Here is a 20443-nt window from a genome sequence, read left to right as displayed (position 1 = left end):
TACTCCCATTGTCCACAGGTGATTAGTGATTCGCTCTTTTCTCCGCTGTCGTGAATCATTTCAGGTCTTTTTCCTTTCTTTTTTTTTTTTTGCAGCTTGCTTCACCTCAAGTGTGAAATTCACTGACAATTAACATGTTGTTATGGCTTTAATAATGCCTTTATTAATGATTGAGTCTTCACTCTTCCCGTGATGAACGGGAAGCAGGGAGGGATTGCAGCGGTTTTCCTTACTTCCTGAGCCGCATTATTCAGGATAACAAGATTTAGAAATAATAAAGATACGTCAGCCTGTACAGTAACGAATGGATATCAAACTAACGGCGTTCAGTTTTGATTATCTGTGTGTTGTGGAGATCAAACTGCAGATGGGAGAGTCACATTTGAGGCGCTTGCCTCGAAGGATTTTTGACCCGAACTCTGACTGTTTACTGAATGTAACCAAGTGGTACAACAGGTTTTCTTACCTAAAACCCACACGAGGTGTTTTTTTTGTTTTTTTACATAGCCATACTGTGTCATGAAAAAAGTCTAAAAAGAAAGAGTCTACTACATAATTTTTAGTTTCAATCTGGGATTCAAAATCCAGGTTTGCCAGACGTTTGGTTGTTGCTCCATAAACCTCACCAAGAAGTTTGTGTGTCAGCCTAACGAAGAGCAAGTGTTGCTGAATCTAACCAAGACGTTTGGTTGCAGAACCTCAGAGGTTCTTTTGTATAAATCTCTCCATGATGTACCGTTTCTAAACCTAATCAGGAGGTTTTGTTGCTAAACCCAAGAAGTTAAGCACAATAGACCTTCCCAAGGAGTCCCTAAAAGTAAAGATATTGCACATGATAACGAATGTAATCACTCAAAAACTCAACGATAGGTTTCAGACTAGGATTCCACCCTCAGTCTCCCGGGTGAAATTCCTGTGATTCCCTCAAACTTCAAACTAAATCGATTTTGTGTCTATTTATACTTCGGCTTCCAGTACTACTACTACTCTTACTTCAGAGCGGCCGTCACCTTTTTTCCTGAGGCCTTTCTGTCAGGAAGATTTTCTGGCAGGAATCCCTCTGGGCAAACTTGTCCCATAACCAAAGAGGAGCAACCTCTGAAGTGCTTTGAGTGGGAATTTGAAATGTGATGGAGCTGTACTGCATGGAACGTGATGCTACACACTCAGCGTTGCAGCGCCTCCTGTAGATCTTGCATGGGGTTTAATGACAATAACAATAAAAAACAATGATACTTCGTGGTGAAATACAGAGTTTTACCGGCAGAGGGGGAAAACAACAGCTAAGAAGAGAGGTCAAGCGAGGTCAGAAAGAGTTGAATGAGGGAGAGTCACAGATAGTTTTAGGGAGTGAGCTCATGAGGGTTCTCTCTGGTTCTCCAGCTTCCTCCCACAGTCCAAAGACATCAAGAGGGGACGAGGCTGATTGATACTCTAAATTGACTGTAGGTGTGACTGTGAGTGTGAATGGTTGTCTGTCTCCATGTGTTGGTCCTGTGATGGACTGGTGACCTGTCCAGGGTGAACCCCGCCCTCTTGCCTGAAGGCAGCTGGGATAGGCTCCACCCCCCCACCCCACCCCCCTTAATAGTATCAGTGGTAGAAAATGGATGGATGGATGGAGCGCATGAGCTTGGGAGCACAGAGAGAGAGAACTCTGATGCCCAGCCCTGGTTCTTGATCTTGATCGTGGTCTGACGATGTAGGACATGATATTGTTGGGGGGGGGGGGGCATGTAATGGCGGGCTTTATAAGTGATGATGAGGAAAGTGGATTGGTTGGAGGACGGGGAGCTGGAGGAGGCTTTCCAGGGTGACGCAGAGGTGTGGATGAGGGTTTCTGCTGGCAGAGAGGAAAATGGATGAAGAAATGTTTCTGAGTTGGAAAAAGGTAGTTTTAGTGATGTTTCTGAGATGTTGACTCAAAGACAGTGTGCTGACGGAGGACGGTGAGGGTAGGTGAGAACAGTGGAGCTGTCCGTGGCGAGGGAGAACCTGTGGGTTGGTTTGATGAGACCCCTTGGACCAGTGATGTTTATTTCGGATGTGTCGCTTTTTAATTTGAGGACATTTGCCGGGAGGCACAACATTATATCAGTGATGCTGTTGGAACTTTGTGGATGTTTGTCATCATTTTTTCAAACCGAAACAGGAATCCCTGAGCTAATGGGCATGTGAACTTATCAGGCATAGATAACAAACACAAAGGGAGAACAAAACAGGTTCCTCAAAAGAAGCGGAACTAAAATGTTAACAGAACCAATCATGAAACTAGACGCACAAGAAAGACGCACGGAGGTGTTGATTAATGGATGAGACACAGACGACCACACAGAAAGGAGGGAAAACGGGAAAGACAGGAAGTCACACAAGAGGACACGTAAGGGAAGTTCATTTCCAAATAAAACAGGAACTGACAAGAAAAAAACAAACCGGAAAAAAGCCTAAAACACATGACAGAACACAAACTAAATCTTGGTCCATAATATTACAAATTAACTGCATTAATTGAGTTTTACATTTAATTTTTTTTAAACTAATTATTAATTACAGTAATTGAATGTTCATGTTCATGTCAGTGTCCCCTTTCTTTTCGCTGTATACAGTAGAATTAATATTAACATCTGCTCCTGGTACACCCATGTTCTCCTCTTTATACATAATGTATGAGTATATACATTATATTACACACACACACACACACACACACACACACACACACACACACTCACACACTCCCCCTCTCTCTCCCTCTCTCTCGCAGCACACTAATCTCTACCAGTGTTTTCTTCATACTCAGTTAACTGTCTGGCAGCAGACAGCAAAGGTTTCTGCCCAAAGACACCTTGAGGTGCCATCCAGTGTGTATCTGTGTGTGATGGATAGGACTGAATCCCTGAGTTGGCACTTTTAGTCTCCACACACACACACACACCAACACACACGCACACATACACACACACACACACAAATGCACACTGACACACACACAGCAGCAGGAGAAGCACACCACTTGGCACCTACTCCATCAGTGACTTCATCACCCATGCTGTATGGGTTTAATGAGTGTGTGTGTGTGTGCATATGCCTGTGTGTGTGTGTGCTCGGTATTCCTCATGTTGTGGGGACATGACATAACATAATTATAAGCACAGTGGGGACTCACCGCTACTTTGGGGACCAAAAGTCAGTCCCTGTGACATTCATCATTCTATTTAACAATCAAGCTGAGTTTAAGGTTACTTAACTCCATTTAAGATAAGGCGACGAATTTTCCTGTGAAATGATAAACACAATTTATTGTGTGTGTGTGTGTGTGTGTGTGTGTGTGTGTGTGTGTGTGTGTGTGTTTAACACAGGGGCCCAGGAGAAGCCATATTATGCAGACTACTCCCCATTGCGCCGATCCATCCACACCGTATGCACCAGCCACTACCTGGATCTCTTCATCACCATCATCATCTTCACAAATCTCCTCACCATGAGCATGGAGCACTACAACCAGCCTCAGGTAACCATAGCAACACCCTCCACAGGCTGTCCTTGAACCATTGTAATAAGGCAGGGTGTGGCGGTACTTGAAGCGCTGGACATTGAAGTGTGTGTGTTTGCGTGCGTGCGTGTGCGTGCATGTGCGTGTGTGTGCGCGCATGTGTGTTTGTCCTGTAGTACCTCGTGGAGATTCTCAAGTACTGCAATTACGTCTTCACGTTGGTTTTTGTCATCGAGGCCATTCTCAAACTCATCGCTTTTGGCCTGCGCCGCTTTTTCAAAGAGAGGTAAAGACAAAGTCACATGAATGCAAAGACGTTTGCAAAAACTCTGCACACGTTTGTCCTGAAATGGTATGTGCTTGTGTCAAGATGGAACCAGTTGGACCTTGCCATCGTGTTGTTGTCCATCATGGGAATCACGCTGGAAGAAATTGACCTGAATGCCTCCCTTCCCATCAACCCAACCATTATACGCATCATGAGAGTCCTGAGGATAACCCGAGGTGGGTGCAGAGTGCAGCAAACACACACACACACAAAGACAATAACACGTTGCTAATAAGAGCTGCAACGTTTCAGTGCTGAAGCTGCTGAAGATGGCGACAGGAATGAGGGCCCTGCTGGACACGGTGATGCAAGCTCTCCCACAGGTAACCGCCAGCTCTGATGCTCTCAAGTTCAAATCTGTTCTTCAAAGCGAAAGTCTGGTTCCCAGATCTGATGAGCTGCAGACGGCTTGTTTTATCTAGTGATTTATGAGGCCTGGCACTGCGCTGCCTGTCTCCCACATGATTTACTTACATCACAGATTTCCCCCCACTGACTTCAGCGTGGTAAAGCAATGACACAAAATAGGCATGAAGACGTTCCAATGTTTTGGCTGATAAATCACCAATTAAAACTCAACTTTAAGGCATTTAATGTCTTTCTGTACTGGTATGATTGTTTCAGGGGTTATACGGTCAAGGAAAATACCTGGAAAAGTCATGGCATTTGACAATAGCAGTCTCCAGGACTGAAAAAAGTTTTTTCAAAAACTGAATAAACTGACAAATACCTGCATATTTTTGGATCTATTTGAAGCAAATGATTATGGGCTTCTCCATGCACATTTACGCATTTTTTTTAGTAACTTGTTTTTATGCATATATTTTGATAGATGTAAATATTTGGTGTCAGGCAAATGTAAAGTAATATATTACGTATAGAATAAGGTGTATCACTGAAATTTCTCAGTAAAAATGTGCCTGAACTCTGTGTCTCGCTACCAGTTGTTTGTGACAACACACAGTCAGTTCCAAAAGCTTAATAAACAAAGACACTGCACAGCCTTGGGGTTGTAAAACGAGTCAAACTTGTTCAATCCTTCTGGCTGCTCCAAACTAGGTGATCGTGGATGACATTCCCCGCAGAAGCTGAGTCAGGCCAGTGCCATTTTTCAAAGAAAACCTACTGTTAGTTTGACAGTAACAAACAAGAAACACACAGCAAACTGAGACACGTCTGTAATTGGTTTTGAAACCGAAGCATATGAGTTGACATGGGAGAATGGGAATAGCGGAGAAGGATGAAGGATTTGGAATGGATACGGCAATTCCAGAGGCTGGCTGACCCTCCAGGGACCCGATGAAGGATGAGAGAAGGTTGAGAGAGAGCAGTAGGGAGGGTTTGCTGTCTTGCTCCTGAGCCTTGGGTAAATTTGTTAAATCACAGTCCATTTAGACTCCTACCGTTGACTTCATCTCAAATTGAACAGAGCAATTCCAAAGAATCATAGCAAAATAGCAGCACGCTGCCCCTCCCCGATGTCCTCTCCAGGACGCTCCAGTGCAGCGATAACCACTTGAGAGTTGGCTTGTAAATCATCTAATCGGGCATCTCCACACTTCCCGTTATGAGGGAAGCTCCCCGACCTTGCTAATCAGACAAAAAGGGCGATGTTGTGTTTCATGGGGACTGGATCTAGGCTATGACATCACGTTGTTTGTCAGATGAAATCTGAGATATGATTCAACTTTGGATTTTTTTTTTTTTTTTTGAAAAAGCATTGATGTGTTAAAGCTTCTCCATCTATGGCCTTTCTCTATGCTGTCTGCATGGTTGCGTCTCTCTTCGTAATGTATACTGTACATGTCTTTTTTTCTGTGTATCATACACTCTATATATCTGTGTGTGCCTGTAATATGTCCGTCTAGGTGGGGAATCTGGGTCTGCTCTTCATGTTGCTGTTCTTCATCTATGCAGCTCTGGGAGTTGAGCTCTTTGGAAAACTGGGTTAGTGTGTGTGTGCGTGCGAGGGTGAGCGTGTGTTTAAATCGATGTGGATGCATGCGGCTCGGCTGACAATGGTGAGAGATCCATGGATTGCGTAACATGCATAAATTTTGTTGTGTTACATACATTGAATATGTCCATTTAGAATCAGTGCTCTAATCTACATGTAATTCTCCTCTCTCTAGCCTTCCTCTCCCACACGAGCTGCTTCTAACACTCTTTTCATCCTCTTTCCAGAGTGTTCGGACGAGAACCCGTGTGAGGGACTTAGTCGCCACGCCACCTTTGACAACTTTGGCATGGCTTTCCTAACACTCTTCAGAGTGTCTACTGGGGACAACTGGAATGGGATTATGAAGGTTATTCCTCCCGTCTCTCTCCTCCACTCGGTGGCAGTTTTTAAGAAGATGGATAGATGAAAAGTCCGTGTTTATTTCTGTGAATATGTGTGTGGCTCAAAGCATAGTTTATGAGACAGGCGGTGCATTAAGCAGAGAGCGGATCACTGTTTTATGACAGAATAAGAGCTGGTGACATTACAATGTTAGGAGAGCATATTCTTCTTCGGTGACGGGCCCAAGGTCTTGATCAACATCTCCCCCTGTTGGAGAATAGATGAAATACAACTTGGTGCATCATTGGGTACCTATATCACTTTATCTATTATCAGCTGTCTTCATTGTGTCATCATTTTTACCCTACAGGACACGCTGCGGGACTGTCGCCCACATGAGCGGCACTGTCTGTCCTACCTGCCCTTCGTCTCTCCCGTGTACTTCGTCACCTTTGTCTTAACGGCTCAGTTTGTGCTGGTCAATGTGGTGGTAGCTGTTCTGATGAAGCACCTGGAGGAGAGCAACAAGGAGGCTCAGCTGGAGGAGATGGAAGAGAGGAGGGAGAGAGAGGAGAGGGAGGAGGCCAAGAGGCGCCACAGCACCGTGTCAGTGGGTGGAGACATGGGGTCAAATGTGGACACACCTGCTCAGGTAATGGACAGTGTGTGTTTGTGCGCATGCATGAAAGGGAAGAGAGTGACAGTGACAATAATGATAACAGTGGGGATGATCTAATGTGGCAGGTGCAGGTTGAGGATGAGGAGTGTTCCCATGGCAACCTGCTGAGCATCGGACGTATGCTGTCTCTTCCTAGCGACAGCTGCATTCAGCCACTCAGATGTTCTCCTTATCCTCCCATTGGCCTGGAGGCTTACTCCAGCTACAGCTGCTCAGGTAATTTGGTGTGTTATAGCCGGTAAAAATAGGAAACCGTTTAATGTGCTGGAACCAGACTGAATTGCTGCAAACACGATTGTTTCCACAAATAGGACTGACGCCAGCAGAGATGTGGAACAAACAGGCTCTGTTGGAATAGGTGTTAAAGGAGTGAGGGGATCTTTTTTTTTTTTTTTATAAATAATGACAAAGTGGTAGAACTGCTGCATGTCTGTGAAACACAATTTCAGCAAAATGTATTTGGTTTCCAGTTCTCTACACCGCTGAGGCTGAACAGGCTGAGCTTTATTGAAAAACTACTCCTGTGATTGGCTGCCAGCACCGCTGGCCTCGTCCCAAATAGTTTTTGAGGTTTTGTCATCGCAGGGGGGCTACATCAAAATGACTTTTTAAAAAGAAAAAAAGAAAAAAACACATTTAATTCAAAACTCGACGAAGCAGTGAGCCTGAATTAATAATTTGTATGAGCTCAAATTGAATAAATTGGTAACACTTAACAATAAGGGCACATTAAACACACAAGATGCTTTCCCCTCTGGACAGGTCATTAAAACATTAAATGAAAACAGTAAATCAGGAAGATGTTGGGTTTGGCAACAGACAGATGTTAAATGTTAGTTATCTGAGAAAGAGGTCAACTGGGACGTGATCGATATCGGTTGTTAACAGCTCTACGTGGTCCTGACATTTGGTCACATGGCCTCACAACCAATATTCATCCAAATATCAACATTTGTCAATAATGGTGGTGTCTGCTGGGTTGGTTTGCATGAGGGAAGATGTGTCTGGACTTTTAATTCAGCTAATGCCTTAATCTTATTAAAACAAAAACAAAAAAGAGAGATTAAATTTAGATGATTGTGATAAAGTGTTAATCTGTGAATTAGTGCCAACACGAGCCATGAAATGAAATGTATCTTATATATAAAAAGGGAGATTGTGCAATGTCAGGCTTGCTGCTTTAACATGATCTTTATATCAATCTGTTCCGCAGGCTCCATGTCGTCGCTGGGTTCTAGCGGGGGAAGCTCACTGCTTCAGGTACCAGGAGCTCTGCCAGCCATCAGCCACGCTACACTGGGGTCCGGACGTAGCTCGAGGCCAATAATCTGCCTCAGCAACTCTCAGACCATAGAGAGACACTCCTCACACAGGCTGAGTGCATCTGACAGTATAGAAGCATACAGGTTTACTCCGACTCACCGGGTAAACAGACACAGACTCAACTCAGCTCACAGTATCGATGGATATAAATTCAGCCCGGCTCATCGAATACACAGACACAGACTCAGCTCTGCACACAGTATGGATGGATACAGGCTCAACCCAGACCAGCACACGGACAGATCCAAGCTGGTGTCCAGCTACAGCATAGACAGACATCCCTCCCTCAGTCCCGCTCACAGCAGCAGCAGGTCTCCTTCCCACTGGCTCAGCCCTGAGGACAGTTTGGACAGAAACAAGCTGAGTCCCTCCTACGTTCCAGAGAGTAAAGTCCTGAAGAGGCCAGCATCGTTCCGCACCCCGAGCAGACAGTTACGCAGACAGGTGCGTTGTCACCAGCTCTTCCCTTCACATTACATCGTGTATATTTAACCATCTTTTTTTTTTTTCCCCCCAAATGTGCCCTGCAGCTTTCTATTCCAATGTTCTAGTACATTTTTCTTGGTTATGTAATCTGTCACCTTAAGCACAAAGTTTCCATTACAGCTGCAATATAATATTTTGTTCTGCAGCTTTTCTGAGCAGCGGCGCCCTCTGCTGATATGAGTGGTAAAATATAGGACGGTGCTGCACTCAAATCACTTCGTTTGAGAATGGGGAGTGTGCCGCACTATTGTAGCAGGATTTGAAGAGAAACAACAAGATCGGGGCAGAAACTGAAACTAGTAGTTTCATCTAAAAATGCAGCATGATGGTGCTTTAAGCTGTGGGAGGTCACAATGTTGTTGTGAGCCTTCACAAACTATTCACAATTTATACACAGAGAAAATGGCTTATTGAATCCATGTGACAACGGCTGCTTCCTGGATTTTCATTCGGTATGAAACAGTGCTGAATTCAGTCGATGGCTGGAATAGCAGCGACAACGGCCAGGAAAGAAATAGGAGCAAATTCTACAAGTGCTGCTCTCTGTGAAAATACTTGCAAAATTTTGGTAAATTAGCCACAATTTAACTTTGACATCCAATATGTTTTTGTTCAAAATGTCTTATTTGAGTTTCCCAAACAACACCAACAGCTAACTTGGACGACTGAACCTTCGTATCAGTTAGATATAGTTCGCAGTGCATTTTAAAACAAAACTAGAACTGACTCTTTGCGGTTGCGAGACTCTGTCAGCCTCTCAGGTCAGTGGATGTTTCACACACATCCACAACACAAAGATCTCGACTCTCTGTGAGAGCGGACAAGATTAATGTCACTAGTCGGCATCCGACTTAACGTGAAAGATGGCCGCACTTTCCCCTCTGTACCTGAGTTATAGTTATTGAATAACGGCCAGAAAAGTGGTTTTACAAAAAGTTGTGATGTCACCGTGAAGTTGTCATTTGACCCTTTGGATATAAGATTTTATCCCGTTAGACACTTGTGTGAAATTTTATCATAATTATTTTACAAATGATCGATTAAGGCCAAAAACACGTTCAGTGAGTTCAGAGTGACCTTCGCCTTGGAATCTAATCAGTTTATCCCAGAGCCCATGTGCCAAATTTGAGAATCTGAATTGTAATGCCTCCGTCCAGGACTGTCCCTGAGGCATAAATATAAAATGAGGAATATGGATTTTCTTTGTGGCCAGTATGTAGTGAACAGCAAGTACAGCAGCCAATAAATCTTTCAGGAAGACGGTTTTTAAGGACGTCTCACAAGCCCTTGTGCTGATCCTTGCAGAACTGAGTAATAAACCCCTTCATAAGTTTTTTTTTTAATTCACGTCATGAACACATTCTGTTTAGTGTGGATTTGTCATAGAGAGAGAAAATATATATGTTGTTGCAACACGGTTTAAGTTGTTCCCACACTTTAAAGAAGAGGAGTTACATCTTGTGGCCGGTTGTTAAACATGGGAACAAATCATATCCTGTGGCTGCTAATTAATCAAAACTTGCAAATGACATATTATCTTATATTGTGATCAAACATTAATTCAAGAGTGGGAACAAGTTATATCTTGTCACAGTAAATTATTCAAATTGTGGGATAAAGTTTTTTTTTTGCAGCCACAAATTATTGGAGTTGTCTAAGATCATCAAAATTGCAGTGTATTTGCCATTTCTGCTCCAAATCCTGTGTGTGTGTGTGTGTGTGTGTGTGTGTGTGTGGTGTGTGTGTGTGTGTGTGTGTTCTCTGTATGCAGGAGGCTGTGCACTGTGATTCCCTGGATCAAAGCGGCTCAGCTGACGATCTGGCAGAGTCCCACCTCACTGTGCCCGCTGTCTCTTCCACGCCGCCACGCCAGCGATCATCTAGTGTACACACACTGAAATACACACAACCCCAGAGGGTCATCGCATGCAGGAGCCACAGTCGGAGCCACAGTGAAACCACTGGACAAGAACATGTACCTGAGCAGGCCATCTGCGGCTCACAGCCAGAAACAGATGTCGACACGAGGCCTGTCAGCCCACAGAGCTTGTCCAGTCTGAAGGTCCCCAGTGGCGAATCCACCTTATCTGCTCCGCTTTGTGGCTCTAGAGCAGCCAGTCCTGGGCCAGACTCAGCCCCCAAACCCCTGTTAGATGATGCAGACGCAGAAGTCAGTAGCATTAACAGCTCAGATCACACACACTCACACACACAGCTTCCTCCCAACACCTCACACAAAAGCAGACACCTTAGCCCGAGCCCCGAGGAGGCCAGGAGCCGCCTCAGCCAATCAGTGTCCCCAGTATCAGGCAGGAACAGGAAACAGAGGATGAGCCCGCCGCCAGGAGAGGAGCCTGTTTCCATGGCTACCCAACTGATGGACAGCAGTGTTGAGCTGAGAAGGCGGACTCTGTCATTCGATGCCACCACCCTCCCTCCCAGTCATCCTGAGGGGGCCTCTGTAGACGACTAAACACAGAACCAGGCTGGACTGGTTTTACTCTGAAGGAGCCTGCCGTGCTGCCGGAGCACAGGAGAGGAACAGAAACTGCAATCCGAAGCAGAGAGAATATCTGTTCACCGTGTCAGGCCCCGCCCCTTTGCCTCGTCCCGTCCAATCACAAGATTTTCACAGGGTTTGTTAGACGAACTCTTTGAGACTGTGTGCGCGTGTATGTGTTCAGAAATTTTCCCTTTGTGCAATTTGCACACGAGATGCACACAAGAATCCTTTTCTTCGGTCATAGTCCTAGCTTTAGTTCTGACACAGTAGTCACTACCGGCCGGCTATATTTACTCAAACACTAGCCTTCCCTTTGCTTGCTCTCCTTCTTCTTCCTTCCCTCATTTCGTTTCCTCAAGCCTTGGTCTGACAGGAGATTATTGACAGGTTAGGCACAATGCAGATGACCTGTACACACACACACACACACACACACACACACACACACACACACACACACACACACACACACACACACACACACACCATTTGTCTGCCATTATTTGGTCAATGAAACAATAGGGAAAATAGAAAATTAGAGACAAATGTACGTCTCGTCCTCACATCTGCATTTTTCTTTTAGATTTTGTTTTTAAATGAATCTTATCAGCTCAACGCAAAACATTTCATTCTGTTGATGATTTTCATAACAGCAGATTTTAATAATGTTTTGATCTGTGTTGCAAATACTGTAATTTCTTATGTTTACACTTTGTCTGAAATTAAAATGACAATGTCACAAACTTTTATATGAAAATATGTAATTTGTAATTGCACAACTAGCGTGGCTTGTGCATTGCCATTTTATGAAGGAGTTATTTCCAAAATGTCCCACTGATGCTTGAGGGACCTCCTCGAAAACGCTGCAGTCACGCAACTAAAGAAGAAATCCGTCGGAGTAAAACGGTGACCTAGGCTTTTGTGGTCTCTACCTCGCTTTTTCCTGATTATTCAAAATGTTCAGCCAGCTTAGTTTTCTCACCCCTTCACGTTTCTTTTCTCTGTCTTAGTATTCTCAGGGTAGAGGTAGTTCAGACCAGGTGAGCATGTGATCAGAGGTCTGCAGAGTTAGACTGCCCCCTGCTGTCTGAAGCCGGAGCTGGCCCGTCTCCTCTGGTGTTTGCAGTAGTGATGCTGTGTGGATGGTTGGCGGGCGAAAAAATTCAGAGTGATGTACAGAAGGGCTTTTTCAGGTGATATAACGGCTTGTAATACTTTGTAGAAAAATGGTTAAGATTATATTTTATTAAAACAACAGTGATGATATGAGAACTACAAAGGTGAATTTCTACATTTTTGAATGTCAATGTATCTGCTGGCCATGATGAGGATGGATGATGATGATATTAATTGTAATGATGATGATGCAAGTGTTCATAAAACTGTCTAGTGTTCCTGCAGAATGAGATATATATATATGTATATATATGTATATATATATATATATGTGCTCACCTGCAGTTACACGATTGGACAGTGCTGGAATAAAACCACTTCCTGTCTGACTTTCATTTGACTCTATCACCTTGCTTCTAATTCTGTTCCTTCGCTCAGATAGAGACAGACACAGGACTCTGGTTCTTTAGCATGAGCCATTTCATCTAAAATTAAACCCCCACAGCTGCCTGCTACTGTTGATAAATTCAACATAACTGGAGTACCAAGTCTAATTACGGTCCTCCAGCAGATGTTGATTAATATGCTGAACACATTCTTCATCTGGGTATCAATACATAATTAGATTAAAAAGCATTTCTCACAAAGAGGAAATGATCTAAAGATGATGTGAACAAAGGCAGACTCAAATCTCTGGTAGTGCTGGATAGGTTTTATTTTTCATTTTTCATTTTAACACTTCAGCATATCACAATAAAATATTTAATCACATAAATATTTCACACTGGAACACTATAGCATTCAGAATGCATTAAGCTGTCCTGCCTTTATTTCCATGCCAAGGAAATGTTTCAATTCCTGCGAATCCCGCTATCTTCTATTGGTCACACTGCCTGCCAGGCTTAAGTTCATTCAATGGAAAACCGCCGCTCGTGATTGGTTGGACTCCATGGAGCCACGCCACCTCACTAACCTCCGTTTTTCCTTCATTAAAGACCTTATGTCCCTTTATAAGGCAGATGGAGCACCATCACTGATCTACATCTATGTCATTCTGCACCTCGCCATATGCACATGCAGTCAAGGAGTGTGTGTGTCGATGCGTATGTGTACGCATGTGTGTGTGTGTGTGTGTGTGTCTGCGTGGCTACCTCCAGGTGTATATACATGTGTTCCAGATGTACGTGCGTGTAGATCTGTTTCCAGGTGTGTGAGTACAGCCGTGTTTGTGTGCCTCAATATTGTTGTGTGTGAATGGACAGAAGACAGAGGGTGTTACAACTAACTAAGTTGAGCCAGCAGTTGCCATGGTGAAAATAGATCATACATCACATGACCCAAATCCCAGGATAGGATGGAAAGCCACTGAACAGCGAGGTAAGACACATTGTCTGTTCCTACACCGTGTGCAGTTTTGTTTTCTTCTTGTCTGTCTCTAGAAGGCCGGAGCCATGGGTCTCTGCTGTGTGAGTTTCTGGGGGTCCAGGGTTTCAGTGAAGGGCGGGGCTTGATAGGGGTTGGTGGTTACTATGGTAGCACCGTTGGCGATGGGATACGGTGTGGCTCGAACATTGCTCGGGACGGGGTCCAGGTGTTGCCATGTAAACAAGTTTGTGTTGGCGCCGGATAAAAAGCGTCGTAGTGCACTCAGCGTCAGAACAGCCTGTTAGTAACACACACACACACACACACACACACACACACACACACACACACACACACGCACACACACACACACGTAAAGGCTGTTAGTAACACACTGATTAGCAATATAAACACATCTGTTCATCCATAAGATTTTTTAGTAACATTCTTGATGTCTTGGAGGGAAACTTTCAGAAAAGTATTGCAATTTTGGGATGTAAGACAGCTTTAAATTATAACAAGTACACAGCCTCCTTCCAAAAACCTAGCAGCTCTGGTAACCTACTGATCCCAGTGCCGTAGCATGAGAGCTGTTGTTGTGCAGTTTTACATTTTACAGCTTTATGGTTGCTTCACTGCACACATTGAGTTCCAAAGTTTTTCTTTGATATTGTTTGGCTTGTCTTGCGTAAGCTAATTAAATTTTGTTGCTCTGGAGATGAACAACTGAAGCATTTCACAATTCCATCTGATTATGAGAGCCTGAGATGGATTAATTATTGTACATTCATGCTCAAAAGTAAGAATATATTTATTTTATTGCAATGAGTAACATGCTGTAACTTTAGCTGTCACTTCAAACCCTTCCAGACGTTAACATTTACTATTATGTACTATTTGTTTTCTACATGAAAAACAAATGCAATTAGAATGACAGCTCCTTGGGAATAAACCATTCATTATTACATTTATTGTGTCAATGCTTTAATCATTAAATGAAGAGCCGAGATGCAGTCAGCTCAGTCGGCTGGCTAATTGAGCTGTTAAGCTGCTCCAACAGTGGAAAATGAGCTTCTATACAAACTTGCACACTTGCATAATTTTGTTAGAAGCACAAAGCAGACTGAAAGGTAGAGCAGCTGAAGGAGGAGTGCAAATAGTGCTGAAAGGAGAAATGCAGTGTTTGTCGTTATCCTCTATAAAAGTGAAGAAAGGCAACCATTAAGAGAGAATCAATGCACCAATGGACCAAGATGCTGATTTTTCTTCACTTGGACCAACCTTCCCAAAAACAGGGGTTTGTATTTGTATTTGTATGTTGAATTTGTGATGCCTGCATTATTAAAACGGGACATCACTTGGGTACATCTGTTAAGGTTTAACTCCTCTAGACATCATACAGTTGAAGAGGTTTACGGATAATAACTTAATTTGACTAACACGTTAATCTAGTGCCTAAGCTCAAATGAAAACCTGTTTTAAATCCTTCAAACATTTGATTTTATTCTGTCAGATGTATAAATCTCTCTCTCTCTCACACACACTCACACACACACACACACACACACACAGCAGCAGAAGAGTGGATCATTTAACACATGAGAAAAGTACAGCACATCCTTGACACAATTAGACTAAATCTCTCCACAGACTCTGACAGCAATGAATGGCTGTTATGGTTTTGGTAGTGAGCGACTCGATTGAGGTACTGAGCGATAATGACCAGATTTAGCCAGTCGCTCCGCCGTGGATTGAACCCGGACTGAATGACCACAAATATAATCCACCGCTAATCCCCAGAATCATCAACACATACTGATTATGCTAGATCAGCTACAAACAAGCCTGATAACAAATCCAAACGACAATAGGCTTCATTCATGACATGCTCTGATGCACATATTTGTTACTGCAGGACTTTTAAACCCTCAATTTAGTCTGACAGACAAGCCTGATAGAAGTCTCAGGCATTGCTGACTGTGCAGGTGTGGATTCTGTAAAACTGAACCGAACCTGACAGCATGACTAACTTTCATTTCTCCCCACAATCAACCAGTGAGCGTTAGACTATAGAGAGAGTGGGAGGGGTCCTGGGCAGGAGCATCTGCTTGTCCTCCATGAAGGAAATGCTCTTAAATCTGGTCATTGCCAGCAGACACTGATAACCCTGAAAATACACACACACACACACACACACACACACACACACACACACACACACACACACACACACACACACACACACACTGCTGGTCAAAGACATAAAGATGATGATGCTGAACACAACACGGATGAGAGAACACACACACACATGCGCGCGCGTGCAGCACAGGCTTACACACTAGTAAGAGAAAGTACAGACCCAGGTGAGGATGGAGAAGAAGCAGAAGGCGATGGTGGCTCTGGCAGCATCGGAGCCTTGAGCCAATGGCAGCTCTTCTTTTGAGGTAGCCTGCCACTGATTGGCCAGAAAGCAGAAGCCAACAAACCACAGGAAGCTGGCGAGGCCTGGAGGCGGGACAAAGAGGACACAGAGTTCTGTGTTTCAGGATTAATCTGCAACATCTGAGTCATTCTCACGATCACGGCAACCAGAGCACAAATGATGGAGAAATACACAAGTGGCTGGTAGATGAACTTCGGGCAGTGGACCAAAAAGTTAATTGTGTAACCTGATTGCGACAACTGTTGTTATCTCTCTTTTTCCCCCATATCGTTACTGTTATTGAACTGCATGTTTTGCATACAAATAGAATTTGTCTTTCCTCAGCAAAGCAGGTGAATTCGAATCGTTCCATTTGTAGGTTTGTTAGCATAATTACATCAAATCTAGCGGGACGATTTCTATGAAAATGGGTGGAGGGGTGGAGCGTTGACCAAAACAGAACCTGATAAATCCAGGAGCAGGTCAAGATAAAAAAAAAATATAGTCTTTAAAGTGACAAGATGGGATTGTTTGACATTTTCAGATTTTTTTTTTCTTTTTTAAGAAATATTACAACCTTTATGAAAACAATCAGGCATAAAGTGTAGTGGTTACAAGTGAGCACTTGGGCCTCGCAAATGTCGGTGCTCTTGAGTGAACCTGGAGTTGTTTTGTTTTTATGTTGTTGTTTTTTATGTCTATCAGTGCAACACATAAATTACAGATGGATTTAAAGACAAAAATGCTAATTTGGAAGCATCAGAGACATAAACTGCCATGGAACCGAGCAGTTTTTAAGGAATTCTACACATGTTGTTTCTTCACGGATACCTAAGTGGAAAAATATGGCATAGAGAAAAACGGAATGATTAATAAAAGATCCATTTTTTTAAAAATTTCACTTGTGGGCTTTCAAAACAAAGCAAAACATGGAATGTGCTTGACTTCATCACACAAGTACAAGATGAGACAAAATGATGGGGGACTGGATGTTGCCTTGATTTTGTTTCTCAAATTTGTCCTCAAAATGTTTTAGTCATGATCCGATGCTCATCGTACAGAATTTGTGTCCATACCAGAGAAGACGAGGTCCAGCAGAACGGCACGTCTTCTGTCTCTAACACTGCTCATGGAGGGAAAGTAAAAGTCCAGGATCAGGAAACAGATGCTGCCAAGGAAACAGGCCACGCCCACGGTGACACCATAGTTACAGGCATCTGCGTTATTGTTGAAGACGCACAACAAACGCTCGCTGCCAATGTTGATGTAGCCCTCGTTGATGATGCAGCTGAACACCACGATGGAGAAAACCTGCAGGAGTGTGTGAGGAGAGAAACACGAGGGCTGGTTTATTATCTAACAGGTAGAAGAGAATCAAGTCACGCTCGGGTGTGAATGTTTCTCATTCCACGTACGTCACACACTCAGACACACCAGCGCAGTGGGGGGGGGGGGGGGGGGGGACATCTCTTAAACATTTAATTAGTCAATTATGTAATAGTTTAAAAGGGTACATTCACAAAGAGAGAGCGAGAGATAGAGACGTATGAGCATGCTGGTGTGGACAGTTTGGGATGTTTATTGTTTTAACATATTTTAGGATAAAAGTATCAACTGCCTTTTAGTAAGCGGCTATTTCATCCACGACATGTTAGCAACAGGCTCCACATGACAGTTTACCATTAATCCCAGTGGTGGCAGGGAAACTTGGAGTCGTGGTGTGATCTGGAATGTAGCGTGGCAAGATATGGGGGGGGGGGGGGGGGTGGGTGTCAAGACCGGATGACTCACAGAAGAAACTCAGTTACTTTCACTGAAGAACTTATTAAATCAAGTTTCCCTTTCAGCGTGTGCTAAACAGGTTAGCATTTCCTTGTTTTTAACAATAGAAGTGGGCCCCTAAACTTTCAGGTAGTATGCTGCCCCCTGTTTGATTTGGAGAGTGAAATATATATATATATATATATACATAAAGCACTACAGTGGGTTGTTGAGATCTACAAATTTCACCTTTAAATTAGAGATTACATCTGTCTATGAGCCATTGCTCCCACATCATTTCACCCCCTGCACCTACAGTGTTGACAATAAAAGAGCTAGATTTTATTTGGATGAGTCTGCCGCTATCAAATGTTTGAACTGGGCTTCACCTCATACTGAAGCATTCAAACACATCTAAAGAACCCCGGAGTGATGCGTCTGTCCTTGAATTATCAGAATATATCTGGAACAACGTCTTCAAACAGCAGAAACTGCAGAAAACCCTACAGATTATCACATTGTTCTCAGAAATTACCGGCATCATTAATTCCCCCATTTACTGGATTTAACCCACAATGGGGACACCCATATCGCAAAGTTAATTCGGTTCAAATCTGGTTAAAATCAAATGTGTTTGAGAACATCCACGGGCCGTTGGGCGAACGTGTGGTCTCTGTACAACAAGCAGCGCTGCGTGGGGAACTCGCTCTCAGCAGCAAGAACCTCCAAGCCCATCAAGGGAACTTTAAGAAAACTTTGGAAATGTGACAAAAGGGAAAACACAAATTACACGTGTTTCAATCCACAGTTTAGTGTGAATAAACTCGGTGATACAATATGCATTTCCTGCCATAGGTGGCTTGGAACGACAGAGACAAAGGTTGAAAGAAGAGATGGTGAACTTAGTGATCCTCCGTGGGTTGGAAGCTTCTATCCCCACAATATCATGATTGATATTACTAAATAACATATCATCATGCAATTTTTTAATCGTGCACAAACTGAAAATAACTACACACTTTCGACAAAGTAGGAAAGCCACCACTGCTGCAGCTGCAGCCTGAGTCAGATCAGCTGATCAAACCGCTCCTCTGACGTCTGACAAACACTTTAAATGATATTTCCGACATCCTAACTTGCATTTGAACTCCTCGTTGTTTAAACATTGTTTCATTGTGTGTGACGTTGAGGGACAAGCTGGAATCAGATGGGACGGAACACTGTTGGGTGTAAAGAGCTGCTTTCATTTATCGCATAGTAAATATAATCGCAGATAATTCAACTGTTTTTCATCATTTTTTTCCTGTTGCTCTGAACATTTTCATGAAACCGTTCTAAGGTGCTACGTGGACGGCTCGAAGCGCACATGTTCATTTCATCTGAAACTTCCCCGCTTTTGAAATCTACCTTTCACCCTTTTCCAACAAGTTGAACAGAGATGGAGGATGTGCTAACTTGCTGCTTCTGCTTGCTGCTTCGTTGACTCACAGCGGCTCAGCATCCCAACGGGGAGACGGTAGACGGTAATATCATGCATTTCAAAACAAAGTGGCCACATCCAGGAACAAAGAGACTCCTGATAATCGTGGTACCCAGGCGCTTCAGAGCCTGCATCCCTGAAGTGACACACAATACCGGAGCAGGGCCCGTGCCGGGTGCAGCGAGGAGAGCTCTCAGCGTCGATATAGACCTTTTTAGGAATGAAAATGTGGTTTTGTGACTGGACGGAGCACACATGAGCAGGGCGGGGGGGGGGGACAGTGTCTGTGAATGGGGAGCAGACAGGAACAGAGAGGTTGCAGGCAGGCCCGTTAGACAAGACGAGTAACCACAGGGGTGCTTACCCACGACAGCAACCGGAGGATGGTCCGGGGATGCGTCAGGAAGGCGACCGGATCGAAGGTAATGCTCCCAGCCTTCGCGGCGCCGTACGCGCCCTTTAGCTCCATCCCTCCGTGTTTGAGCTGCCTTGACGACCGCCGAGAGAAGGAGACGAGACGGCCGGAGAGCTCAGCGAGGCGGCGGCGTCCTCCTCCGGGCTCCGTGTGAAGTCACGGCGCGTCACCGCAGCTGCTGCTCAGAGGCGGCGCCGCAGAATTAACTCTGAACACTCGCCACTGGTTTTAATCAACAACTATAATAATTACGCCTGTCTATTCTGGATTTTTAAGATACAGTGATATATAATTATATGATCTTCGAATTAGATCTGAGTTGCAGTGTAATTCAACATTTCAACTTGAGAATATCAATATGAATGCGGCTCCTGCACTTCATACAGGAAAAGTGCAGCCTACCACTCAAATAAAACATAAACAAAAACTATGCAATAAAATGGCTCGGGGCAAACGTCTTCCCTCACATTAACACATGTACAGCAGTGGAGCAGTTGCATTATTTGACTGATTTGCCATAATTTGCCATGTTTTCTCCAGCTCAAATAAAGCAACATGTCATTATCCTCCTGTCTTGTCCTCTTCCATTCTATTCATCATTGTGAGTCTAACGGGCACTCATCTGGGTTATTAAAGGGTAAAGGTTTTCTAACAAATATTGTATTTTTTTATTCATTCACTGGATCCTGACTGATACTGATATCGATGTTTGATATGAAATAAACTAACACTGATAAAAATAAGGATCTTTTGCAAATAATCGACTGAGCAAGATACAATTGAAATAG

At 43.7% G+C, this 20443-nt stretch overlaps 2 protein-coding genes across 2 annotated transcripts in view; one reads left to right on the top strand and one right to left on the bottom strand.

The window, feature by feature from the left end:
• Positions 1–12494, top strand: part of LOC147257770 (voltage-dependent T-type calcium channel subunit alpha-1H-like) — a 53223-nt gene extending 40729 nt beyond the window's left edge. The window contains exons 26-35 of the mRNA XM_086211934.1: positions 3360–3511; positions 3670–3779; positions 3864–3997; positions 4074–4144; positions 5690–5768; positions 6006–6127; positions 6473–6754; positions 6847–6997; positions 7995–8548; positions 10362–12494. Coding sequence (XP_086068060.1) covers positions 3360–3511; positions 3670–3779; positions 3864–3997; positions 4074–4144; positions 5690–5768; positions 6006–6127; positions 6473–6754; positions 6847–6997; positions 7995–8548; positions 10362–11063 — 2357 coding nt within the window. The 3' untranslated portion in view covers positions 11064–12494. The remainder of the gene's footprint in view (positions 1–3359; positions 3512–3669; positions 3780–3863; positions 3998–4073; positions 4145–5689; positions 5769–6005; positions 6128–6472; positions 6755–6846; positions 6998–7994; positions 8549–10361) is intronic.
• A 407-nt stretch (positions 12495–12901) lies between these two features.
• Positions 12902–19972, bottom strand: LOC147257769 (synaptogyrin-3-like). The gene is made up of 4 exons (XM_086211935.1): positions 19605–19972; positions 17076–17310; positions 15937–16082; positions 12902–13872 (listed from the first exon to the last, which is right to left on the bottom strand). The coding sequence occupies exons 1-4, from the start codon at positions 19707–19709 to the stop codon at positions 13645–13647; spliced, it is 714 nt and encodes a 237-aa protein (XP_086068061.1). The 5' UTR covers positions 19710–19972; the 3' UTR covers positions 12902–13644.
• Between the last annotated feature and the right edge of the window lie 471 nt (positions 19973–20443).

The sequence above is a fragment of the Aulostomus chinensis genome, chromosome 8, assembly GCF_037954235.1.
Source record: "Aulostomus chinensis isolate RoL2024-O1b breed Wild chromosome 8, RoL_Achi_v1.0, whole genome shotgun sequence".
Lineage (NCBI taxonomy): Eukaryota > Metazoa > Chordata > Actinopteri > Syngnathiformes > Aulostomidae > Aulostomus > Aulostomus chinensis.
Note: the sequence above shows the minus strand (reverse complement) of the source record. Positions and strands in the feature narration are given on the sequence as shown.

Bases quoted from the DNA above. Each gene is read 5' to 3' on its own strand.
- LOC147257769 (XM_086211935.1), bottom strand. From the start codon at position 19,709: ATGGAGCTAAAGGGCGCGTACGGCGCCGCGAAGGCTGGGAGCATTACC. The intron at 16,083-17,075 runs GTATGGACACAA...TCCCGCCTCCAG, and splicing joins GCTGGACCTCGTCTTCTCTG to GCCTCGCCAGCTTCCTGTGG. The intron at 13,873-15,936 runs GTCTGTACTTTC...TGTTACTAACAG, and splicing joins TCTTCTCCATCCTCACCTGG to GCTGTTCTGACGCTGAGTGC.